Below are 27,735 nucleotides of genomic sequence, written 5' to 3' on the forward strand. Positions count from 1 at the left end.
CGTCTTCATTGGATGATTTTGCTCAAGAGAAAGTGTCACTAATAGCCCTTGAAATGTCAATCGAAATTATAAAAATATCACACATAGCAATCTGAAACCTTGGCAGCTATGGTTAAGCTCGTATAGAGGTGCAACTATAATGTCCAAACAGTGTTAACAAGTTTATAATTGACAACATAATGCATTAATACTATTTAAAAAGTGCTCCACAATGCCGTATAATTCGCCTTTTTTGCCGCATACTTTAATCAACCCTGCCGCATAATTTGGTCCTCCGCTGTCGCATAACTCCAGGGGCCCTAATCATAGTAAACAAAATCTCAACGCAGAGAGCCTATGCTATCGGCTCACGTGAGGCTGGGCCATAACTTCCGCAGACCCCTAGACCTCTTTTCCGGTTACGTGCGCGGTGTTCGGCATTCTCCGAGGCAGAGGGCGGGTCTTTGATCCGATGGGTGGGGCGCTGATAGGGGGCGGGTCATTTTTAGTAACCGCACAGCTTACTGGAAAGTACAGCCTCCTAATACCGCCCATACCTGTCAAACGGCTTCGAGACCAAGCTTTCTACCTGCCGTTCGTTTTCGCGCATTGTATTAAGACGTAAGCGCAGTAAAGACGGCCGGATGTCTGAGCTCTATCGAGAACCGGGAGGTAAGAGTACCCTGCTTGATTGCGAGCGGTTGGGGTGCACGGTGCGTCCTGGAACATTGGCTCATGTCCTTGGTAAGGTTACCGGATAACTTAATACTTCCAAAGGACAAATTTGTGATCCTGGCTTGAAATGAAGGAATACATGGTAGTTGCTGTCTTGATTTGAATAGAGAACCGCAAAATACTTTTTTAGTAGGAAAAGCTAAAATCGAAACAGTTTGTGCGTTTGTAGACATAAAAGAACACAGTGAAGCACATAATCTACCGATGCACACGAGGAAACGAAGATCCGCATTCACTTCCCAAAATTCCACCTCCTCTTTTGTCTCTATTGATTATTGTGCAGTTCCCGCTGCCCCTCATCATGAATTATCTACATGGCCAAAGTATTCTGTAGTATCACTATACTAAACCTATTATGTTTGGGCTACCCTCGACAGACCTTTGCTAACATGTCTAGAGAATACTTTTACTTTTTGGAAACTTTGACTTCTATTTTACTGTGACTCAAACGTTCAGAAGCTTGTTTTTCAGTGAAAACATTTCTGTTCCTTATTAACCAAAAAACCCTGAAAGATTTGCCGTGACGAGATTATGTAGTATTGTATTTCAATATTGTATTAAGGCTCATATAAATTATTCCGTGGAGAAGATACGCGGATTGTTACAACCTTGGACAGCACCTACTGCCTCTAAGGTAAGAGTCCAGGAGGAAAACGGCCACAACTGGAATGATACACACAGTACATACAGGTCGAGGTAGAACATAGAATCAAAGCATGAATGTGAACGCATTACCAACCAACATTACAGTGCATTACCGGGCAACATTACTGTAGTGTCCTGAGAGATGGGGCACGAGGGCACTAGGACCTCGGAGGAGGTCAGAGTGCCGGACAGGTCACCGGACACCAGTTCCGGTCAGGGGGGAAACACACACACACACACACACACACAGGAAGCAGGGGACGAGGCAGGACGTGCAGCATGCTGGCTGCACATCACATACAATAAAGAATCGACAACTTACTTGGTGTCGCTGTGATTACTGTGACCGACGCGACAACTGGCGACGAGGCGGGATCGAAATCCACGCGTCGCGGCGACTGTCGGAGCCCACCCGGTCGCGGAAAGAAGATCGGAGCCAGGAGCCCACCCTGGTCCGAAGTGCCCAGCAAGAAAAGAACACCGTTGCGGGAGCCCACCCCGGCGCTGCTGAGAGAAGTAAGAGCAGCGCGAGACTGAAACTGATCAAGCAACTGAAGGAAAGATTAAAATCCCTCTCGCGCGTGAGTTTCAACGAACTCTCGCGAGAGGTGGCAGCCATTTTGAAGTCAGGCGAATTGAGCCAATCAGCGTCCAAGATAGACGGCGGCCATTTTGAAAGGTCAGGCAAAGTCCCGAACAGCGCGGTGGCCATTTTGAAGTCAGGCAATTTGGGCCAATAGCAGCACAGGAAGGCCGGGAGGCCATTTTAAGGTCAGGCAAAAAGGAAAATTGACAAAAAAAGGTCTAAATAAAAGAGAAACGACAAGAAAAAGGTGCCAAAGAAGGAAAATAGCACCAGAGGGACAAGAAGGAAGTAAAAAGGAACTAATAAATAAATTAGCAAAATACCAGAAAGGAAGGATATGGGTGACGAAGAGACAAGGAGCACACAAGCTGTGTTCCGCAGGCCACTGCCATTCAACATATCGGAACCGCAAGCAGGCATCAGATGGGAGAGATGGCTACGACAATTTGAACGATACATGCGCGCAACGGACGTCGTAGAGAGCAAACAACTAGATTTGCTGGTCAACCTTGCGGGAGACGAAATAGAAGACCTAATGATGACACTACCGAGTGAAAAAACGGCAGATTATAAAGGCGCGAAAGCGTGCCTCACGGAGAAATTCGACCCCCAACGCAACATTGATTTCGAAAGATACACGTTCCACACAGCATGCCAGCAACCAGAAGAGAGCATGGACGACTTCGCGACAAGGTTGCGGAAGTTGGTGACGTACTGCGAATTTGATAAGTTTGACAATGAAGAAGCAATACGAACGCGCCTCATCGTAGGGTGCTTGTCAGTAGAGTTCAGAGCACGCATCCTAAAGGAACCAACGACACTTGAAAAAATACTGACGATGGCTCGCACAGAAGCACGGGCCACGGACCATGCCAAACAGATACAAATTGGCAAAGAAAAAGGAACAGCGATGGCGCATCGGATGACGGAATATTTCAAAAGGAACGACAACAGGGAGCAACAACATCCCAGGAAACAAGCGGTCACATGTTACAGATGCGGCCTTGACTTCCCACACGTTGGCACCTGCCCAGCAATGGGCCAGAAATGCAGAAAATGCAACGGGAACAACCACTTCGCAAGCACCTGCATGAGCCGGCAATTTAGGAATGAGAGGGGACGAACAGCTAGACCAAGGACAACAGGCACCAGGCATGCCAGACACATGGAGACAGAAGAGAGAGGATCGTCGGATGAGTCGGACGGACAGACGACGGCTGGGAGAGAAGCACGGCTATACCTCATGTCCGACACACCAAAGGAAGGAAGACAGCAGGAACACATCCAGCTGGTGGAGAAAGAGCAAATAAAAAAGACGGCCACAGTAGACATTGACGTCGGGCGCCACAGAACAAAATTTGTGCTAGACAGTGGTGCCACATGCAACATAATGTGCATGTCAGAATACATGAAGATGAGAACAAAGCCAAAGTTATCGCCATCAAAAGTAGATGTGTTCACGTGGGGTTCAAAGACACCGGTAGAAAACATGGGCAAGTTCACTGAAACATTAACATATCAGGACATGACATATCAAGAAGAAATACACGTCCTGAAAGGGGACATCTCTGCACCCTGCCTGCTGAGCAACGTCACGGCACAAGTCATGGGGCTGTTGGCTATGACATATCACATGACAGAAAAAGAGAACATACTGCAAGAATACCCAGAAATACTGCAAGGACTGGGGAAGCTAAAAGACAAACAGGTTACCCTACACATAAACGAAGCAGTGAGACCAGTGGCACAGCATCACAGGAGAGTGCCAATTCACCTACAACCGCAAGTGGAAGAAGAAATAAACAACTTACTGCAGCAAGACATAATTGAGCCTGCAGATGGGCCGACACCGTGGGTATCACCGATTGTGGCAGTCCCGAAGAAAAATACGTCCAAAATACGGATCTGTGTGGACATGAGAATACCGAACACTGCAATATCGAGGGAACGTCATCCAGGACTTCATCTGAACGACATGATCAGCCGGTTGACAGGGGCGTGCCGATTCTCAAAGCTAGATCTGTGCAAAGGGTATCCCCAACTAGAGCTGGACCAACAATCAAGGTACATAACGACATTCTCCACCCACCTAGGACTATTCAGGTACAAACGGCTCAGTTTTGGTATCTCGTCAGCGGCCGAAATATTTCAGGAGACAATAAGACACGTGATACGACCAGTACATAACAGTTTCAACTACAGCGACGACATCCTAGTGTTTGGGAAATCGGATGGAGAACATGATAGTGCCCTAAGACAAGTGTGCAAACAACTAAAGCAGGCTGGATTAACACTGAATGGAGAAAAGTGCGAGCTAGGGAGGAGAGAGCTGATCTTCTTCGGACACATATTCTCGGAAAAAGGGATGAGGCCTGATCCCAGCAAAGTGGAGACGCTGAAGAATACAAAGCCACCGTCAGATGTGGCAGAAATAAGATCATTCCTAGGCCTGGCAAGCTACTGTGCCAGATACATACAAGACTTTGCCACGGTGAGCACGCCGCTGAGAGAACTAACGAAACAAGGCCAGAAATTTGTCTGGTCTCAACAATGCAATGAATCGTTCAAAGAGATCAGGAAGGCCGTGATGACTGTGGAGCACCTCGCATACTTCGACCCGCTGCTCTGCACCGAGCTGACGGTCGATGCCAGCCCAGTGGGTTTAGGTGCAATATTAGCACAACACCTGCCGGGAAAGGAGTCACCAAGGAAGATTGTCTCATACGCCAGCAAAAGCCTGACAGACATTGAGAAGGCGTACTCTCAGCCAGAAAAAGAAAGCTTGGCGGTGGTATGGGCATGCGAGCATTACCACATGTTTGTGTACGGGAAGCCGTTCACCATCATCACAGACCACCAAGCACTAGTAACAATTTACGGCAACCCAGCAGCAAAGATGCCGCCCCGCATCTAGCGCTGGGGCATCCGATTAATGGATTACGATTTCAAAATTGTCCACAAACCAGGGAAAGAACATAATCCGGCAGACTACATGTCGCGACATCCCCTGCCGCACGCTGAAAACAAGGCCTCAATGGCAGAGGAATACTTGAACTTCGTGTTAAAGCAAAGCACGCCGGCACCGGTAACTCTAACTGAAATAGAGAGAGAAACGGCAAAAGATGACACTCTTCGAGCGGCCAGAGAAACGATGAGACAGCAAAGGTGGAGGCACGTAAATAACAACTGCGCTTGGAAGGCAGGAGTAAAGAAGGAGGAGATGCTGGCTCTACAGAAAATAAGCGGGGAACTGTCGGAGACCAACAGTGGAATTGTAATGCGGGGCACCAGGATAGTCATTCCAAGCTCACTACGACGACAAGTGGTCAACATTGCACACGAGTCACACAGAGGCATAGTAGCGACAAAGAAGTTGCTGAGAGAAAAAGTGTGGTTCCCTGGATTAGATCGTCTAGTAGAAGATACTATTGCGGCCTGTCACCTCTGTCAAACGACAGGTCCACCTGCAAGACAAGAACCACTACAGATGTCGGAACTGCCAAGGGCTGTATGGACAACAATGGCGGCCGATTTCTATGGACCTCTAGACGCGGGAACGTACCTACTGGTCATCATAGACGAATACTCCAGATTCCCCATTGTGAGATCGGTCTCCTCAACGTCAGCAGCCGCAACATTTCTGGTTCTGGACGACATATTTGCAGCATGGGGCTCGCCAGAGACACTGAAAACGGATAATGGTCCTCCGTTCTCAGGAGAGGAATTTCGAAGGTTCATGGCCTACCTTGGAATACAGCACAGAAAGATAACACCACTATGGCCGCAAGCAAATGGCATGGTCGAAAGGTTCATGGGAAATATCAAGAAGGCAGTTCAGAGGGCGAAGTTGTCACAGATTTCCCTGGGCCAAGCACTATGCCAAATACTGAGAGACTACAGAAACACGCCTCATGGGTCTACAGGGAAATGCCCGGCGGAGCTAGTACTAGGGAGGACAAGCAGAACGAGGCTGCCGCAGGTAGAAGGACTGACAGCACCAGGGCACGACAGCGTGGCAGCAAAAGATGAGGCGGCCAAGAAAAAAAATGAAGGAATATGCTGACGGAAGGCGACATGCCATCAAATCACACCTCCATGAAGGAGATACTGTTGTGGTACGACAGAGGCAACAACGGAAGTCGGACAGTACATTCGCCCAAGACCCGCTGACGATAACAAAGGTAAAAGGAACAATGGTAACAGCAGAGTCCGACAGCCGACGAATAACAAGGAACAGCTCCCATTTCAAAGGCCTGAAAGAAGAAAAGGACGAAGAGCAAGTGACAGGCATCGAAGAGACAACAAAAAGGGAGAGCCAAGAAGCAGGTACAGAAGAAGCCGCCAGGCCAAAGGAGGGCCAAGGACTTGTGACGAGGCCGAGGAGAGACATTGTGAGACCAAAGAGACTAATAGAAGAAATGTGAGCTGCCACCCGAGGCAGCATCTCGCGAATAACATCTATCGACATTTCACATTTGCAACAGACTATGCGAAAGAAAGCGTCCCATTTCTGATTACCAACGAATGCTACTGTTGTAACTTTTTGTGACAAAAGGGGGAGATGTAGTGTCCTGAGAGATGGGGCACGAGGGCACTAGGACCTCGGAGGAGGTCAGAGTGCCGGACAGGTCACCGGACACCAGTTCCGGTCAGGGGGGAAACACACACACACACACAGGAAGCAGGGGACGAGGCAGGACGTGCAGCATGCTGGCTGCACATCACATACAATAAAGAATCGACAACTTACTTGGTGTCGCTGTGATTACTGTGACCGACGCGACGCGACAATTACACACCGTCCTTCCCTTCTCTTGGGTACGTGGAAGGAGATTGTCTCATTGAAGTATTGGGGTCCGGTGTTGTGGAGGCATTTGTAGGCGTGGGTGAGTATCTTGAAAGTAACTCTCTTCTGAACGGGGAGCCAGTGGAGGTTGCGCAGGTGTTGGGTGATGTGTTTGTGTCAGGGGGATGCCGAGGACGAGTCTGGCTGCAGTGTTTTGTATGGTCTGGAGTTTGTGCAGCAGCGACTTGTTGATACCGGCATAGAGGGCGTTTCCGTATTCCAGTATGCTGGTTATGAGTGCGTGGGTGACAGTTTTCCTTGATTCGGGGGGGGGGGGGGAATCCATTTGAAAGTCTTTTGAAGGATTCTGAGGGTGTTGAAACAGCTGGAGGCGACGGCGTGGATCTGTCGGGTCAACTGTTCATTCTCACTAGCACCATCCTCACAGACTAGAAGGTACAGTAGGAATTGTTAGGAATATTGTTGTAGTTTTGTAGCTTGTACGCTAAACATCTGACCTACGGTAGGAATTTTAACCCTATGATCACTTCCTTTAGCAAAGCATTTCTTCATTAAATAATCGCTATCGGCAGAGTGGGAACCATATATGCAGCCTCCACAATCATTTCTGGGTTCTTTACATTTCGCCATCCTACTGAAATGCCAAAACTTACCTTCACTTTATTATTATTATTATTTTTGCACTTGTACTGCGCATCGGCTACCCAAAAAGGGTTCCCCGGCGCATCTTTGCTGTTGCAGATGGAGAGAGAAAAGATCTTATTTATCGAATAGCCAGGTTTTTAGCAACTTTCGAAAACTGGAATAATTAGGCTCATTTCTCAGTGAAATGGGGAGAGAATTCCAGAGAGACGGGCCTAAGTAGGCAAAGGATTTACCTCCTATACGAGTGCGTTTAAATTTGGGGATCCTAAAACGTCCCTGAGTGGCTGATCTGAGGCTCCAGGATGGGATATATATATATTAACCAGTGAGCAAAGGTACTTCGGGGCTGTGTTGGCTTTTATTTTATACATATAGGTGAGGGCTTTAAATTTCACTTGATTTTCAATATTGAGCCAGTGAAGTTTACGTCATAATGCAGAGACTGATTCCCTTTTTGGTACCTTGCATAGTAATCTGACTGCCGCATTTTGGGACATTTGTAGACGATGGAGGTTAGCCTTCTTTGATCCTAAATAAAGGACATTTCCGTAATCTAAACGGGATGTTATTAAGGCATTCACCACCGTTTTCCTGGTTGACTCAGGGAGCATCCAGCAGATTTTCCTCAGCCATCGTAAGATGGAAAAACAGGTGGCTGCCACTCTAACTGATTGTGTATGCATGCTCAAGGTATCATCCAGGAGTACACCTAGATTACATACTTGCGAAACTGGGTTTGGGAGGTTGCCCATTTTCTCCGGCCAATGTTGATGGCTCCATGGATGTTTCTGTTTTCCTAGAATGACAACCTCTGTTTTTTCACCGTTTATTTTCAGGAAATTTTCCTTCATCCAGGTTACGATGTTGTTCAGTCCGGTTTTAAGCGTAGAGATGTCATTTACGTTTTGGGCCGCCAATGAAAAAATAATTTGTGAATCATCTGCATAGGAATAGATCGTGAGTCCCGACTCTTCAACTAACTCAGCCAGAGGCTTAACATAAATGTTGAAGAGAAGTGGACTCAGGATGGATCCCTGTGGTACGCCATGACTGAATGAATGGATTTTAGAACAAGTATTTTGAGAGAAAACTTGAAATGTCCTGTTTGAGAGAAAGTCCTGGATCCATTTCAGAGCATCCCCACTAATTCCTATGTTACTCAGAGTCCAATAGGATGAGCGCTACTGTTTCTTCTTGATCCAATTTCTGGCGGATTGTCTCTCTCACACCCAAAAGTGTGGTTTCCGTTGAAAAACCTGCCCTAAACCCAGACTGTGACTGGTGAAGAAGTTGGTAAGTATTCACATATTGTGTCAACTGAAGGTGGATGTGTTTTTCCAAAATTTTTAGATAAGATTGGGAGTAAGGAAATAGGACGGTAGTTTTTCGTATCCGTTGCATCAGCATTTGGTTTTTTCAGCAAAGGATGGATCATGGCATGCTTCCAAAGGGAGGGAACTTTGGCCTCTTTAATTGACATGTTGAGTACTTGCGTTATAGTAGGTATCACAGATAGATTTAACTGCTTGAGAATGTTGGCTGGAATAGGGTCTCTTGGTGACCCCGATTTGATTGAATTTAATAATTCTTGAACAGTATTCGTAGTTAATAGGGGCCAGTCTTTTAGTTCATGCTCGATCTTTCCTCGATTGGAAAACTGCATACCATCAGATGCAGTGACCTTTGGCTTTGGGGCCTCCGTGTCATGTGAGATGATGTCTTGATAGATACCTTCCACTTTATCTATGAAGAAGTTCGCTAGTTCTTCACATTTGGATTGTGACAGAGTAGGTGGTTTGGCCATTGCCTCTGAGCCAGCCAATGTTTTTACTGTGTTAAAAAGTATTTTTGTGCAGTTTGAGGCCTTAGTTATGGTTTGATTCACGAAGGTGGCACGTGCTAGCTTACATTCCTTATGGTATTCACTTAAAGCGGCTTTATAAGCTACTTTGTCTATGGGGTTATAGTTTTTTCTCCAACGTCTTTCAAGAGTTTTACAGCTAGATTTGGACATCTTCAAAGAATCGGTATACCATGGTGCTGGGGGATGATGTATAATTTTATTTTGTTTGGAGGTAGGTAGACATAGGTCCACAGCTTTGGTAAGCCAGCATTGGACATCATTTGCTAGTGGGTCTATTTGTTGTTTCATCGGTGGTATGTGTGCCTCTAGACATCTATTCATTTTTGCTACGTCTAACCTCTTCCAGTTTCTTTGTGGATTCTCTATGCGAGTTATGTCAATTCCTCTGTTTGTATTGTAGGGTGATATCAAGGAGAATTTTATCAGGTAGTGGTCAGACCAGATTGTAGGTAATTCTGGAGAGCAGGTGATTGTATCTAAATTGGTAAAAACGGGATCTAGGAAATGTCCTGCTCTGTGAGTAGGCCCTTCATTTACCAGTTTAAGATTTTGAGAGGCCATATCCGCAATAAGTCTTATGCTATTTCTACAGGCGAGATCTTCTAGGTGGAGATTTAAATCTCCTAATACGGTAAAGTTGGCCTTATTTGTTATCTGGAAAGAAGTTTCTTCCATTAAAACAGAAATCCAATTTGTCATCAAGTCGGGTGGTCTATATATAAGTATCCCAGAAAAGGTAAAGTGGGAAGACAGGGTAAGTTTAAAGAGGGCAGCTTCACATGTTGTAATGGGAAGTTCCTCGTGAGTGCAGCTATAGGTTTTTTTTAAAATTACTGCAATTCCCCCCCTATCTTATTGGTACGATCTATTCTTACTATAGCATAATTCGAGGGTAGGGCCATTGCTATGTTTGGTCCCGAACTTTCCTGGAGCCATGTTTCTGTAAGAAACGCTGCGTCTGGTTTTTCATTTAATAGGAGGTCAAACATATTAGCACTATGTTTGGGGAGTGACCGGCAATTTATACTTATCATGTTATATGTTGTGGGATCTCTGTATTTTTTCTTATAGCAAGTGTTCTCAGTACCCTTGGAATTTAATGAGAAACCGCAGGAATTGCAGAGAAACGGCTCCAAGATATCATGGGCTCTAGCACACTTGACCATTGTGGGCTCTCCGATAGCTTTTAAAGTTTCAGCGTCATATATATAGGTTCCTGTCCTACTTAATTGTTTTTGTGGGAATGTGACAGATGGTATTTCTCCTAGTTTTTAGGTCTCGGCTAGCGAAGGCTACGCTTGCGCAGTCTCGCTCGCGAGACATAATGACTTGGAGAAGAGGGGCTTGAACCCGCCCCTCTTCTCCCCTGTTCTCCATTGGCTGGCCTCTTGAATGCTGGCCAGCCATTGGAGAAGAGGTCCGTCACTCCGAACAGGCCCCGTCCTTTTCGGATTCGGGGGTGTGTTTTTTTCAACTTTTCTAATTATCTCCTCCAGCCAATGGCAAGAGGAGAGAAAAGCAAAACACGCCCCCGAATCCGGAAACGCCGCTGCCTTTCTCCGAGGCATTTCTGCTTCGCCTCGGAGAAAGGCAGTGGTGTGCTTGTTTTACAGGTGAGCCAGCCAATCCTTAGGGATAAGAATACATTTTGAAAACCTCTTCTTAGTTGTCCTTGCATTTTTTTTTTACTACGTAGTGCTTCTGACGGGAACTGGGCAGCTCGGTGTGATTGAGATCCCTAATAAAATGTCACTGCCAAAAAGCACTTTCAAGTCGAATAAATGGCATCAGCTCTTAGTACAGCATGCCAGCCTCGTCCAACATCCCCGAACACAAATTTTAGCGACAAAATCTTGTTTTATGTGGCTTCCTACAGCGATCAATTCGACTGCCCGCGTCTTATTTTCATTTCTACTTCCTTTGTTCGTACTTTTCATAAGTGGTCTTTCTTCCATGTCCATGACTGTATTCAACATGACTGTTGCACTTGCGCAGTATGTCATGTGCGGGCGGGCTGATGGCCTGGGAGGGACTCATGATAGGCAGCAAGGGGGCGGGGCTATAGCTACCGCCATTTTGTTTCTTTCTCTTCACTGTCCGCTACCTATCTGAGTCTCCCGAGAAGCGGCGGAGACGGGGCGGCATGGGGATACGGGCCTTCGGAAAGAAGAAGAAAGCAGCAATAGTGGTTAGTGACGGTCAGCCTTTCCCAGGGGTGTTTGCGGCGGGGTGGGCTCTAATTGGCCAAGGTGACACCGGCCCGTGCGTGTGATTGGCGCAGGAGGCGGGAGCGCGAGGTCATTGGAGGAAAGAGAGCGGGGGAGCCGGAGGGAGAGGATGCGGGTAGAAGATCCCTACTCTCGGGGGTGCGTAAGGTGTAAAGGGCCCGTGAAGGAGAAAGTGAAGTGGAGCTTTTGGGCCAGAGGAAGTGGTGATATGGAGGGATTATTGGTGGGTGTCTGGCTTCAGGTTTCTGGCTGGCGGTCAAGGGCTGTGAGGGGCAGTGTGCTGGTTAGAAAGGCTACCATCGGTAGTGTTCAGGCTGCCATGGGTCCAGTGAAGATAAATGAGGCCGGGTAAAGGCCTGTGGACGAAGGGGAATGAGGGCTGATGTTGGTAAAGGGGCGTGTGAATTCAAACCCATACTTGAGGGACCTCTCATACCACTTTTACTTGGGCCCATTAGGTAACTGGAGCGTGCTTTTGGGTTTGGAGCCAGTATGGGTTCTAACTGCACAAGTATAATGGTCCACAGTGGAAGGTTTCAGCCTCTAAGATTATATGGGAGGTTGTGTGGCACTGGTGTGGCAGTTGCCTCTTACCCCATAGTGGTGCATGGGTGTATTTAATTTCACCGAGAAGGGAAACGTCAGGGTGGCTTCGTGAAGCAAATGGAATTGAGGAAACTCGCAGTTTAGCGATCGCAGAGGTTTGCATGACGGTTGTTGGCAGCCTAAAAACGAGTAGTGTGGTAAGTGGCGATTCTAGGCGCAAAAAATATTCTATGCAAGTGTCATAAGATTCGTGTAATGACAAGATATGTTTAACCGTAAATTGTCTAAGAATATCATCTAAACAAATATTGTGACTGTTCTAAAAAGAGATGTTGAGTCATGTTTCTTTTGGAAATTCACCATACATATCAATATGGGCAATTTTAGCACGAGATTCACATTTTTGTAAGCTAATAAAAGTCACTAGAATTTAGCGCCAGAGAGGACTATATTATGTGGCAAGAAAAGGGATATTATGCGATGTACTATGGCACAAGTGGAGGCAGTCTGTTGTATGTTGTCCTTTTTACAACTTGGACACTGGGCTAAAGTTTCACTTCGTTAGTATCCGTTAACGACTTAAACAGAGAAATCACCCACTGGAAACGGTCAACTATCCTATGCAAATTGCCTTACAATAAGCAACTAAGCACGTGGCAGCATTTTTAGAAACCTTTAACCGTTTCCGCTACAAACACTTTTTTTGTAATTATGCAGCAAATGATAAATTGTAAGGCAAATCCATAATTTTGCAGAAAATGCCACAGTCACATAATTTTAGTTGGCCATGGCTTAAAAATAATTTGTTATGCTTTCTCTCGATTACAATTTCCTCCATCCTGTGAAAGGTAGTGGAGACATTAAATGATCACTTTTTTTTTTCTTGAAAATTTTCTTTATAGTCACTGCCAGCAGTTGTTTTGTTTAGTTCTGGGACATACCTTGCTCCATTTTACAATAACTTCTGTGCTATACCAGCTACCACCTCCAGCCCCTAACTCATTCGTGAAGTTCGGGGTGGGGGTGGGGGGGGCACAAGCCAAGAGACTGTCTGACTAATGCATTTATGGATTGGTAGTCTGGATATTGTGAATTTTGACTCCAGAGAGGTAAATTTGAGCAGCTTTCCCTCATGTGCTAACTAAATTGTTAGTGTGTGTCTTAACTGTAAGTAGCAGAAGATTTGATTTTGGAAGCAAACTCTTCTCTGGGCTCTTCAACGGATTTCATGTAGTTGCGGGTAGCCACATGATACATACTTTTTTTAAAGAGAGGTCTGCCATTGCGTGTGCTGCATAGACGCTTTTGAATGCCAGGCCGTCATAGGGGCTGAATATATTTTTCTGTGTCCGTGATTAATCTGTTGCCAAATGTATTCTCTGGAATTGGAACAAGCCCATCCCCACCCTTTCCACAAAACTGATGTCTAAGATTACTTGATAAGGCCTTGAAAAATCATATAAATATATTACTAGACCTGCAGGTCTAGTGACTTGAATAATATACTTCACCTAACTGTAATGACCTGACCTGTTATCTGGGCTACTTCATATCAAACGAATGTATTTTCACAAACCGTACTGGTGCAAGATGAGCGCTGAATAGAGGAGGCGAAGCTAAACACACAACAAAAGTCACAAACCACGCTCGTTTGCCAAGCGACGCAATTTGAAGGAAGCAAAGCTTTGCAAGAAAAGACAATGAGACCATTAATTATATATACAGAGACCAGCAGTCAGCAGACGTCATCAGTGTGTGTGTGTGTATGTGTGTAGCTTTTTTGGTAGGTGGCTCTGTGTGGGTGGCTCTATTTGTGTGTGGGTTGCTCTATGTGAATAGCTGTGTAGGTGGCTCTGTGTGTGTGGGTGGCTTTGTGTGTGTGGCTCTGTGTGGGTGCAAATGCAATAGGTCTCCCATTTGAGAGAGATTAAGCTATTCACATTGTAAATAACAATGCCGTTTCTTTAAATGTTTTAAAAACATAAACAAAAATGTCATGAGCAATGCCAATAGCTCTAACTTTAACAATGCCGAGACCATTGCATTGTAAATGCTTGTTTAGCAGAGGTTCTGGCCCTCGGCCCGAGACAGGCGCGGACGGGCGCAGACGGGCTTGCCTTTGGCTGCGCGAAAATACAGAGGAGTCCATTTTATCTCAGCAGCGCCACAACAACTAACCCGCTGCCCGCTCCGATTTCCTCTCAAGAAGGCGGCGGAAATCGATCGGCAGATTCCAGTGGTGTTTTCGGCGTCCCCTGTCCAGAGCCTAATCGTCTAGATCGGGTAAGCTGAGGCAAAGCAGCAAATCAAGGTTTAAGTCGCTATTTAGGTGCTATTATTTAAGAAATGGATCGAGTGTCAGCACGAGTTTCTATTACAAACTCTGTTCAATTTTACAAATAATAAGTTAAAATAACAAAGATTATCACGAAACACATTAAAAGCTCCCGGCTTTCCGCCTCAGGAGTTGCTAACACATGCACAGGCTAACAGCTAGGGATTTAGCTCAGTCTATCAGAATTGTTCAAGACTTCTGCAACTTGCAAAGGATCAGAAATTCTGGTAAGACCTTTACAAGGTTTGTGTGGCATCCTGATCCACACCCATTTACCTGCATCTAACTACCCTTCACCTACCTCATGTCCAGGGCTCGAAAAATCCACTCGCCTGCTCGCATTTGCGAGGCAGATTTTATCAGGGTGAGCTATTTTTAGGTCCTACTTACCCTTTCTTGCAATAGGAAAATAAACTGTCTTTTGACCTCTGCCCCTGGAAGCAGAGGAAAGGTGACAAAATAGTAAGATTTAAAGGCATCTTTATTGCTCACAAAGTAAATGAGCAATAAAAATGCCTTTGAATCTTGTTGAATTGTCACATTTGCTGTGCTTTCACAGATAGAGGTCAAGTGCATTTCAGTTAGGTCGAGTTGATTTTGTAGGTTACTAGACCTGCAGGTCTAGTAAACATTAAATGATTTTTTGAGCCCCAATGTCTGCTACTTTAGTGCTCATTGTGCACAGTTTGGGCCTGCCTAATGTTTTCCTTGACTTTCATGATTAGCAGCTTATCATCAAATCTGCAGTGAAAGCTTGTGCAAGTTATTCAGTGGAAAAGGTAAGTTAATTGGTTTAACCCTGGACAGCAGCTCCTCAGGTAAGAGTCAAGGAGGAAAACTACGATAATTGGAATGTTACAGAACGTAAAGGTCAGATTAGAACATAGGATCAGAATAATGAATGTCAACATATCATGCAACGTTACAGTATATTTTCTGGAAACACTATAAACCCACTATCCGACGCCTTTCAGTAGGCCGCGGGCAGGGAGGGGCTACTGGGCCGCAACCGTGGAGGTTCAGGCCATTTGTCAGTTCTGACTCGGGGCCTGCCTACTGTGGCTCAGCAAACCAAGCCACGTACAACCCTTTATGTACTGACTCTCAGTTGTAGCGACGCAAACAGACGTCTCCGGGTGGTCAGAGTAGGGGTTGTTCAAGCTCAAGAATCAACACTACTCCGACAAGCACAATAAGATTAGTTTCCAAGCCAGTGTTTCTCTTTGTAGAAAAGTCAAGTACTTTATTACATAGAAGACATAGAATTCTATGCTTACTTATTTTGAGTGACATGAAGGTAGACGAAGTACTTATTTCCTTCCTAAGACAGTTGTATGCCGGCGCCAGGGCGAAAGTTAGGTACGGTATAAATGGTGAATGCACCAAGCCTTTCCATGTTAAGGGGGGAGTGAGACAAGGGTGTGTACTCGCCCCACTCTTGTTTAACCTGTACATTAACGATTTAGAGAAAGTTTTAGTTGCTGCAGTACGTGACTCCCCTCAGGTCAATCAGCACCAAATCGCGTCCCTTCTATACGCTGATGACGCAGTGATTATGTCCCGGACTCAAAGAGGTCTCCAAACTGCTCTGGACACTTACTTAAACTTTATGGACAACAGGGGGCTAAAACTCAATGTTTCCAAATCATTTGTAATGTCCTGTGGTAGTAGCAAGAAAAGAGTGTGCCGTCTGTTTGCTAGGAAGGAGGAACTTGCCCCAACTAAAATATTCTCTTACTTGGGTATAGTCCTCGAGGAAAAGGGGTCCTGGGGGCCAGCCATCAGAAATAGGACACTGTCATTTAAGAAAGCCACTGCTGCACTTATGACTTTCTCGAAAAAGTTGGGGAAGAGACCACCTGCGATTTTGTTAAAAATCTATCAAGCTAAGTGCATTAGTACAGCCATATACGGGGCAGGTATTTGGGGGATTCATAACAACTTTTCCTCTATACAAAAGGTAGAGAATGCATTTTTGAGATTCATTCTGGCAACTCCTGTCAGCCCCCCTGTTTTTAACTGTCATGCTGAGTTAGGTATGCGTTATGTAAGTGATCTGATTAGCATACAACCAGTTTTGCTATGGTACAGGGTATGGACCTCACCGGACCTATCGCTAAATAGAGATATCCTTAAGGATTGTTTGGGTTTGGATAGGGCACTCAGGATACCTTGGTTGAAGTATATCTGTCAATTCACAAGGGATCTTGGTAGACCCGAGTTTTATCAACAACCAGAGTCTTTGTGCAGAATAACAAGAAAGGACCTGAAGGAGCTATGTTGGTCTCACGTTGAGTCACTCAGATTAGGCATCGAATTTAATAAGAACCTTGTTTTGCAACATCAACGTACATTGGTCTCCGATAACATTCAGCCCTATTTAACCTGGTGCCAGGTGGGTTTTGACCGTTTTTTACTAACCAGGCTTAGGTTCGACGTCTTTTTCCGTTTAGTTTCCTTTCCCGAATTAAACGATTGGGCGAGAAATCTCTGTAATTGCCCTTGTGATAATCTGTCTACCCAATCAACCCAGCACGTAATTTGTTTCTGTAAATTTTATTCGATGGAAAGATCAAGATGGATCAAGCCATTTAAAAAAAAACATGGTTCATGGAGACATTGTCGCCCCGCTTTATTGTTTTTAGTTTCCTTACAGGATGAATATTGTGTGTCAATAATGCTGGGCTTTTTAAAAAGTATTTTAAGGAAAAGTTTAATTAAATTTTAAGGTAATTTTGTATGTCCTATTTAAGTAAATTTTTACTGTGGTTTACTTTTGTCTGTGTATGAACCTGTTGCTTTTATGACTTCATGTATTTTGAAATCGAATAAAGTATTAACTACTACTACTATGCTTACTCAGTAATGCATGAATACTTGGTTCATGGGAGCGAGTCTATGTGCTTTCACAGGCCTGTACCATCTAGGGCTCCACCTGTCTCAAGTAGTCCCTACCCCCAATCACTGGGTTTCACCTTCCCGATTCAGAGTTAGAGGGAGGTCTATGTGTGCAGCTCATGCTGCCCCTACCTCCCCTCTGCCACTGGTTTTGATTAGCACTCAGTCTTTTCTTTTGGGCTGAGGCCTGTTTTTTCCCCCGCCAAGTTAATAGCAGTTGAGTTGGGTGCACATTCGGCCCTCCTGTGGCAGCTGAATCTGACAGGCAGAAGGAATCCTCCAGGTGGCAAGCAGCTTCTTCTCGGGGGTTGCGAGGGAGCTGGCCATGTAGTGCATCGCTTTATGGTTCGCAGCAGGAATGGAGGCTTTTGTCGGGTGCCCTCATCTGGGTGGCGGGAAATAGATTGCTGCTCCTCTCTGTAGTCTGGTGGGTACATGACTTATGGCGTGGTTCACTGTGATAATACGTTGAGTACTTGGCACTTCTTCTTGAAAGTGATGGCCATATGCTTGCAGATTACGATTCTTCAGTGTGGTGGAAGCCAGGCAGTATCTTCTGAACACAGTGCCTTGAGGCAATAACTTAAATTCTACCCAAAGGGTTCTGAGGGCACCTCGGAGGTCACTTAATCTCCAGGACTGGCTCCAACCCAGCAACACACTTAGCAGTGTCAAGGTCACATCGGCCACTTTTGGGGCAAACGGGTCCACCAGCAGTTGCTTATACCTGCTTAAGTCGGGCCTACCACCCTTGTACACCTCTCCAGGTGCCTTACAGCTCCAACGAGAATAAATGACAAAGGTCGCACTGCACCATACAGCAGTTCTGTGAGTCTTTCACTGCACTTGCGTAGTGAGTCTGTCAGAAGAACCCTACACCAGGGCCAATTGCAGCAGTCTCTTCCACGATCCGCTCCTTCTACAGTATTGGCGCTTCCTTCCCTCGCTCACAGTAGGATACCTTGGCGCCTAGGACAGTCCAGTCATTTCTCTTTCAGATCTGATCCAAGCGATCTTCCCCCGCCTCTCTGGAGTTGGCTGTCTGTGCAATACCAACCTTTGGCTGCACGCAGTCCGTGAGTGCTCTTTGGGGCACCCCCTCCTCAGTAAAAGAGAAAACATGAACGCACAGCTATCGGTTGAGCTTCCATTATTAAACCGTTTTCGCAGACAGAGGATATGTGTTCCACGTCTTCTTTCATGGAACCGGTGTGGGTCGGTTCCTCTTTCACGTGTCCTGGCCAGATCACCTTCCGGGCCTGGACTCAGTCTTCAAGAATGCTTCATCCAGCAGGATAGTCTCCAGGTGGAGTGCCTACCACAGAAGTGCACAGAGATGAGAGCAGGCTGCATCCAGCTATTTACGATTACTCCTCACAGAGATCAGAAAGATGGACAAGAATCAGTGCCCCTTCAAAAGACTCCTTTCCATAACAAAAGATACTGAAGGCCTCACCATGCACCACCTGTCACCTACCTAATTGCTGCTGCTGTTAGTCATTTACAGCCCAATGTATCTGGAAGGGCCTTGGCATATCTAGGGACAGCCTGTCTTCCCTCTTTCTTCACTATAGTGTCTGGTGCCCCTACCTCACCAGTGAGATTCAAACAACACACACATGCTGTCTGGAGGAAGCAGCCTTTCCACCATTTTGTACTCTGGTCCAGGCTGTGGGCTTCCACAATGGAACCTGTATCACTTGTGCACAGCAACCTATCAGGTCTGGCACACACGCTCATGTACAACGCACAGGATATTGCGTTAGGATTCCTGGTTTATTGTGAGCAAAAGAACTTGAGATGAATCAGCCTGTAAGTGCTCATTCATATCTCGTAGGTAAGAAACTTGTCACTATAATTCTCTAACTCGGCATGCAAAAGGACCAGATTTAGTGTTGGTGGCACTCAGCACACCCATATTTGTCCGCACCCACCAAGCCCCAATGGCATCCTCCACAGATTCCTTCACTCTCGCCCTGCCATTGTGACCCTCCTCTCTCCTTAGCACCTTTCTAACAATTATTTTATAGCACTACTCAAACCAATACCCTGAGCCTTTTACATTACACTCACATTATACAGAGACAATGAGTGAATGTGTAAATCAATTTATATGAAATGCTACACAAGACAGGGAGTGCCATAATGTCTAGTAGTCACATGTCACCTATACTGGTAGACTTTAAATGTTAAGAGTGATTCATCTAGAGAAACAAAGGTGCAGATTTACTACGTTTTCATGCTACGCAGCACAGTAATCAAAGTCGCTGTGTTGTGTGAAAAGGAGCTAGCACAACAGTGCCATCTCTACTAAGACATGGTGCTGTGGCTCTTTCCCCTAGCACTAGCTTCCCTTAGGCTGCCTGGCGCCAACACGCCATAGTGCAAGGGTGTGTACGTGATATCAAGCATTCTTTTGGTACTTGAAGGGTACGTTTCCAGTACATAATTCTATGCTATACTTTGTATGAGTGCTTCGAAGAGGGGTCATTTTTTTAAGCAAATCTCTTTCTACCTATGATAATAGATGGGGATTAACATCAAAATACATGGATGTTTGCATGCGATCATCCATGTACCTAAAACGGTACACCCCCTTGACATAAAGGACAAAGTAGAGGATAATGCTACTTCATGTTACTTTAACGCTATTTTCCAACTCAATCGGAGATTTTCTCTTGAAGTAAATCCCCAAAACACTTTGTGGCCGATTTGTGTCACTTTTGTGATAAAATCCGGCACATAGTCTTAGTAAATCTGCCCCATGACCTTAGGATATGAAACATAACACAGTGGTTGGGGTTATCTATACTAATAAAAATGTATTACTACCCAAAGGAATCATTTTTTAGCAACCATAGAATGACAAAAGATTAACAAATAAGCAAACTTGTCCTAAACTTGGGCATTGTAGTTAGCATGCCAGTTCTTAGTTCACTATGCTATATTAGAAAGATGGTATCTTATGAAGCACAAGTAACAGAACGATTTCTTACAAAAGCAGTAACCCACTGAGCTACTTACAGAAAATACAGATCTGTGATATACATGCTACACTTGTCCTTTGTAGCAGGAACATTAACCCTGTATGCTACTTTTGCATGAGTCAAAACTATCACTTGAACAAATCACAGATCTCTCCATCAAGTACATTAATCACCATAGGTAGCATGTTGTTGTTGTTATCCCCTAAAAAAAAAAACGCAGCAAACACACAGATCTCTTCAGGCCGCTCTAAACTCTCCTCCGCCTGTTATTCAAACGGTGCCCCCTTGAACTTGGTACCATTCACTCTGCCCAAAAGTTGGCGCTGCTGTATCACTGCATTTGGTGCATTAAATCCTTGAAAAGAATGGTAATCCCCTGTCACCATGAAGGTGTGCATGCTGTACCCCTCCCTGTAACAGACTAGATCTAGTGCCTATAATTGTAAAATGTCGCGGGCTGAGTCAATGCACGCACACAGGAGTAAAGTATGTCATGACTATAAAACAGGAAACCAGGATCAAAGGCAAAAGTATCAGAGGCAAACATCATGGTAGCCTAAGAGAAGCAAGAATCAGGAGTGTCACATAAAGAAGAGGTCTCTAGTATGAGAGGCAATTTTAAATGAGCGATGAAAACCTCTGAGGGCATGTGTGAATTTGTGGTCCCAGTTGCCTGTGTCAGACCTTTAAGTGTTATTTGAATCCTTCCTTTCTTCTGTTTAGACTGCTGGAATGGCCTGTATGTAAAGCTCCCCTTACGTCTGACTCAGAACCTTGCGGCTCCGATGCCAAGACAAGGTTATCTTGCTTCATGCCCGTAGTTCCCACTTTACATACCCTGCACCAATCCTTGTGGCCTTTGCATCATACTGTAGGCTTTATAACATCCTTGGTTTGTTTGGCATAGGCATGCAGTCTGCCATTTTTAGGTCTCGCCATGGGTTGTCTCTTGCAAGACTTTAGTTAATTTGAAGGGGGCTTAGAAGTCGGCCATTGCTTACTATGGTTGGTCTCTAATTGTCACTCTCATTTGCTTGTTTCTTATTTGTTACATTCCGTAGGCTTCCTTCCTATTTGTGCGTTTGTCTGTCCCCTGGAGCATGGCAGTATTTCTTTGCCCTTCCACTGCTCTCTATTTTGGGTGCTTCTTTTTTTTTTTTTTTTTTTTTTTTATCCACTCTGAGAGTGCATGTGTTTTTCAGCTGTCTCCCTAGCATACTTGCCCATCCTCCCTTCGTTCTTTAAGTGCGTTCCCTAGCCCACCCAACCTTCTGTTGTCTATGGGATTGCCCTCGCCTCTCCAGCCCACCCTCTGTTGTCCGTGGACTTGCCCAAGCCCCTCCAGCCCATCCTCTGTTGTCCCTAGGTTTGTCACCAGCTCCTTCCATCCACCTTCCATTGTCTGTGGGCATCACCTGCCTTCCTTTCCCCCGCCAACCCTCCTTCCCTCAGTGTTACCTTGGGAGTCCACGGCTATAAAATACAAATAAAAAAGTGCTATGACACAGCCAGTGCTGATGTGCTTTAAAAAGAAAACGCATTCGCGATAGCACTTTTTGATTTTTATTTATTACTTTTAGCCGTGCTGCTCTACAGCATGGCTACAAAACATTGCCAAAGCCAATAACTCTCATAAGTGAGACTAAGTGTCTTTGTCAATGATTGTTTCCAAGTTTTTCTGCATGACCTACTACTTCTGTCTGATTTTTTTTTATTTTGTATCTTGCTTCAACAAATGTTTGTGTATTTTACAGCAAAGAACGGTTAATTAAAGCCTTGCATTTGTAAGCCCTGCCAACATTGCTTACTGTTCTTATTTTGACCCTTACAGGTCCCCTTATGCCTCAGTGGCTCCGACATGTGGTAGGCACCAGTGGTTGTTTAGGATGCTGTAAATGGCAAACACCTCAAGACCTGGTGTCTTGGACTTGCCATTTACTCTTCCATTAAGCAAATTATCTTGTGAATAGAGAGCCCAGCTTGTTTGTTCAAGCTGCAACCAGTACAGACTAGTGACCCACGTCGGCTTCATGCTCCAGTTAGATTATGCTCTTTGCTATTTAATGAATACACAAAAGCCAGAGTTGTGTACCCTGGACTGGCATAGAAAGTAGTAAAACAGGTAATGTGGACACATCCACTGGGTTTATGTTTACTGGTGGACTTGTTTCAACAATCCGACATGCTGCTATGTGTCTGGGGGTTTGCGCATGTCAACAGCTGGTGCCGGAGGATGATATGTAGTCTTGTGTGTTTTCGCAGTATTCCCCCTCTCCTGTGCTGTGCAGAACTATGCCTGGGGGAAGATTGGACTTGACAGTGAGGTGGCCAAGCTCTTGGCCAGCAGTGACCCTCTGGTGCAGATTAACACAAAGTTACCCTATGCAGAGGTAAGTGGCTGTTCGTTCCTCTCTTGTAGGTTTGAAAGGAGGTTTAGATGTAAAGTGTAGCAATAAGAGTTGTCTCTTTGTAAAGATAGCCAAAGTTTTCAAATGTTGTCTTTGCAAAGTGCGGGAAATAACTTGCAAAATGTGCAATTTTTTTTCCTTAGTATAACCTCTTTCTTTCCGGCCTCTCTATGGCATTCTGTGGGAGATTTTCATGGTGATGAAGAAAATCACTACTCAGTGTGTGGGGGTTCAGCAAGATGAAAGAGTTTTTTCCTGTTTCATAATCTGATCTTGAGCAATAATAACACACTGGAAGTAAGTTTAAATGAACTAGGAGTTTGAGTCATGGCTCACTACATTGTTTTACCAGGGAGAGCGAGAATGCAGTAATTTACTACTGTTCGAGTAAAAAGGCATCTACACCATCACTGTAATTAACTACCATAAACTAGTGGTGTGTCACAACCTTATTATGGGGGCAGTAACCATACATTTTAAAAGAAGTATCGCTTTTACTGGACCTCAGTGGCCCACAGCACTTTTGTTGAGCAAGGTACCTTAAATGTTGGCTTCTTGAAATGTTAATCACTTCACCTCCATCTAATTCTTGTGGCTTAGTCCCTTCAGCAAAAATGATGCCTCCTATAAGGTTGACTTTTGACCTGCTGGCCAAACCGCCTCTCTCTCTCTCTCACCTTTGATTTAATTATAGTGCGTTCAGTTGACTCAAATTGGACTGTTGTGACATAATAAAATACTAATGCCTTAGAATTACATGGCCGACATGAAATTCTAAGTTCTTTATATGTGGGATGTCGGATGTGTATGCATGCTGCTGCTGTGACAGTGTGCAGGCATGCCCATGAAAGCACTAGAGTGAGCTGGTTTGCCTAAAACTGGAGATGGATGCCCAGACTGAGCAACTGACAGGTACGAGTGCTACTCATGTCAGGCTTAAATGGGTCAGCAGTCTTGGTGTATGGTAAGTTTCTATTCACTCTACCCTCTCACTCCTAAATTAAATTTTATATGATGAAGCATACATGTGCATTTAATCTCTTGATATTAATTCCAGAGTTGGCATCATCATCCGCTCATAGTGTAGAATGCCCTACACTTATTCCCACAATATCAGGAGACCTCTTTGAGTTGATAAATTGCAGCATAATCATTATTTTGTGTCATGCCTCAATATCAAGTTTCTACTTCTTTTGTGGTTTGTCATTCTTAGACTGGTGTGCACTTATGCTGTTCTTGTGTGCTAGAATAGTGGGATGGGAATTTCTATAGTGTGTTATTTCTGTGTTGATCACTGCCTGAACACCAGTGGGTTCCTCTTTGTAACGCCCTGCTCCCACTTTGAAACTCCAACTTTTCAATGCTTTTTCCCACAAAGTGTAGTTTTTCTCTCCACCTGTTCAAATGCTGACATACAAGATTAAAAAGAGAGCATTGCTCTAAGATCTGAAAGCTATGCTGCTTGCCCAGAGTTCTCCGACACATTTCTCTCTGACCGCATCCTATTTCTAAAATATTTCTCATTTGTCTCCCGATCTCTTCCAATCTTCAGCTCTGGATGGGAACTCACCCCAAAGGTGATGCCATCATTGTGGACAACAGGATTTCCCAGAAGACACTGGGGCAATGGATTGAGGATCATCCAGAGTGCCTAGGGTCAATGGTCAAGGATACATTCCATGGTCAGCTACCGTTCCTCTTCAAAGTATTGTCGGTCAACATCGCTCTGTCCATTCAAGCGCATCCCAACAAGGTAAGGCATGGTCCACTTAGGCAGGTGGTGGGGGAAGGGGTAGGGACGGTCCATAAAATGTACAATACAATCCTTAAAACCTATTCTGAAATAGGTTCACACTTCTTTATTTTTTCTTTTACAAAAGCTTCTGTATTTTTTGTTTCTCTGTTTAGGGATCCATGGAGGTAAAACTTTAGCTGTCTAACTAGGAAGTTCATGATAGAGCTAATAAAATCTCCTTATAGAGTGAAAAGAACTGTTCACATAGGCACATTAGTGACCAGTATTCTATATTCTTTTGCAGACTTCTCACTCTTCATAGTTTCTCCTAGTAGCGTGCAGTTTTGCTGAAAAGTCAAGTAATGTTGAGTACATTCAACAATTCACACTTTGACCATTTTTGATTACTCACTTTGGTAACTGTGCACCTTTTAATTGAAAACTAGAGCTGCATTCATGTTCACTGAAGACGTAGAGACCATTGGGAAGGGAACTTGTCACTGCCCTACAGTAAATATCTCATTGATTGACCCCAATTTACCTTATTAGAGACTCTACAAGATAGCTGGGAGAGCTTCCCCATCTTATGAATCTCCGGTGCGCCTACACCAAGTGCCCACAAAAGATGTAGTGGAGCAGCTCCTTCACTTACTCTCTTGTTCCTCAACAAGACTCGTATTATGGTACTGGAAAATAAATCCCACTAGCTTATCTGAATACTCCAAATGAAGGAGGTTGAGCTGAAAGGCTTTCGCCTTGCTTATTTTCTTGCCTTCCCATAATTAACTCTCCTCTCAATTGAGTGCATCTACCCAGAAGAAATAAGTCTACTAAGAACCTGACTGGTATACATTACAACTCACTCTTGTGCCCATTCACATACTAACAAAGAAAATACATTTTGAGGTAAGGTATCCTTTGCAGGAAAGGATTTTAACCTTTTCTTATTTATTATTTTGTAGCTCAGTACTCCACCAATTTAGAAAAAGGAACACACTTCTCACCTTAGTAACCATGTGTGTATTCTCTATTTTAAGTCAACTTCATCATGCAGTGCAAGCTTCCTAACGTCAGTCACACAAACCAGAAATTGGGGATATCTCGAAATGGTGATATCTAGAAATGGTGATACCAACAGATACTATTGGATGTTCTAGGCCCTATGAGCATGTCCTGTTATTGTCCAAGGCCATTCCTGACCAATATGCCCCTCATTCTTTCCCAGAAGTTAAGCCTTTCCCCAAAAGGCATTCTTTGACCATTGTCCTCCGAAAACAGAAAAATATGTGACTTATTGGCTCAGTATTAGGACATTTCTAAAGATAATTTCTATTTTGCTCAGTCACGTCACAGCCACAGAGCATCAGCCTCATAGAAAATTAAATTAGTACGAACTTGTACTTGCATGCCCTGGTACTTTGAACATTACAGCCATGGATTTGTTTTTTTTAATAGAGACTTATAGTACTGTCTGTTTATAAGAAAAGGAGAAAGAGGGCAATAACGAGTAATCATCTCATACCTGTGTCTAGGTAACAGCAGCCAGCATTAAACATAGTGAAGGGACAGAGATGGGAATATACAGTTCCAGGCCAGGGTTTTAAGCTGTTGTGGCTCTTCCTTAAAATGTTTTGGTGTGGAACGTTGGCGACAGTTGGAGCAGGGGAATTTCAATATCTTACCAATTCTTCTAGTCTGGATTTCTACAGACTGTTCTTATCCCTCCTGAGACACCTGTTGGGAGAAAATAAATTCCAAATCGGATCTATTAGTAGTGAGGCAATTCTCAACTTCAACACCTCAACAGAACAGAGTTGTGTTGGTTCAGAAGGGGTGATATGACTTCTGTAAGCCTCGCTTAAACCTCGTTCGTTGGGTGCCATATATTACAAAACAAAAGAATCAAAATTAAAGCATTAATAAAAAGACTCATTATGATTGACATTAGCACAATTTTTTTATAAATAATTACATAAAGCACAAGTGTTAACATTTGTGAATGTAACGTTTTGCAGATCAGTTACCGGAATTAGCCCTGCAGTATCATAGAACACAAGCCATAAATATTGCCACCATTTACCCCACATGTGGGCAGCCCCTAGCAGTATTGGTGGGTTCCTCTAGTTTCGCACAGCAGTCCGTGCCTGCACACCATTCGGATAGAGTGGGTAAAGCTGCAGTCTTCCATTTGCAAAAGAGATATCTTTTTGCCACGAAATTATAAAAATGCCAATCAGGTAACAGTCTCCGCTACTGTCCCCCACTTCGTAGGACCCCAAGTAAGGCTTGTGTTCGTGGGAGTTCAGCTTAACGGCCCAATACTTGAGTCAGAGTCTCCATGGTCTGGTGCCAGTATGTCACAGTCGGGGGGTATTGCCGGGTCACATGGAAGAAGTGTGCATCAGGACATAAACAGTGGAGGCAGTTGGGGGTGAGGGGTTTTACCTGCGTGCCAGAGTCATCACGGGGTGAGGTATGCAATATTTAAGTAGTTCATCTGTATGAGCCTGGCAGGTGGTGGGGGATGGGAGGTTTCTACGCACCAGACTCCAGTCTAGATCTTACCCGGGCCCAATACATTATCACACTTTTGTTTCAAACCCACCCCATTGGGGGTGTTGAGGACTATTGCACAGTACATTTTGGATATGCTTTCTTTCTCTAATTTGCCCATCTGCAGCGTGACTTCAAGCGGGTTGTGCTTGGGAAGTCCCACTAGTTGGTGTGCTTTGGATGCTCTCAAAGTATGTCGTATTTGTAGATATATGTAGAATTGGGTCTGGGACAGGGTGATTTAATTTTGCAAGTCATGAAATGAACAGATGTTATTCCCTTGCCAGATGTCACCCAGGTCTGCAATGCCTAATCTGTCCCATTTGGCACAGCCAGTAAGTCGTGCAGTGTGTGAAATGTGCCTCCCTTGCCATAAAGGGGTTTGCTGTGTCAGGGTTTTGTCCTATCCCAATTCCGGCAGTGCAGTGAGCCAGCACATAATGATCACTCGGGTGACTTTGGGGAGTCGTCGTGGGATTGGGTTATCATATAGTCTTCACATCACTTTGTGTTAGTCCTGGAGTGAAAGTTCTGCCCGGTATGCTTGATCATTCCACCCCTCCATCAGCCAGTTGTTGATAACTGATCCATTCTGTAATTAAGTTGGAGGTCAGCCATGCCCATCACACCATCATATACTGTTTGCCTGTATTTCCTCAGCACTTTCCGGGTGTGGATGGTTGGACCATAAAAAGGACCAGCCACAGATGAGCGGTCTCGAATCTAGCTGTTTGGAATAGGTAGTGTTAAATTCTTAAAAAGGTATAGATAACGCAGAAGAATC

General features: G+C 44.7%; 1 protein-coding gene across 1 annotated transcript in view; it reads left to right on the forward strand.

The window, feature by feature from the left end:
- The first annotated feature begins 468 nt into the window (after positions 1-468).
- The window catches only part of MPI (mannose phosphate isomerase), a 109,053-nt gene continuing 81,786 nt past the window's right edge, over positions 469-27,735 (forward strand). The window contains exons 1-3 of the mRNA XM_085643812.1: positions 469-651; positions 22,518-22,645; positions 24,216-24,416. Of these exons, the coding sequence (XP_085499938.1) occupies positions 624-651; positions 22,518-22,645; positions 24,216-24,416 (357 nt within the window). The 5' untranslated portion in view covers positions 469-623. The remainder of the gene's footprint in view (positions 652-22,517; positions 22,646-24,215; positions 24,417-27,735) is intronic.

Source organism: Triturus cristatus, chromosome 3_1 (genome assembly GCF_964204655.1).
Source record: "Triturus cristatus chromosome 3_1, aTriCri1.1, whole genome shotgun sequence".
In the NCBI taxonomy this organism is placed as follows: Eukaryota; Metazoa; Chordata; class Amphibia; order Caudata; family Salamandridae; genus Triturus; species Triturus cristatus.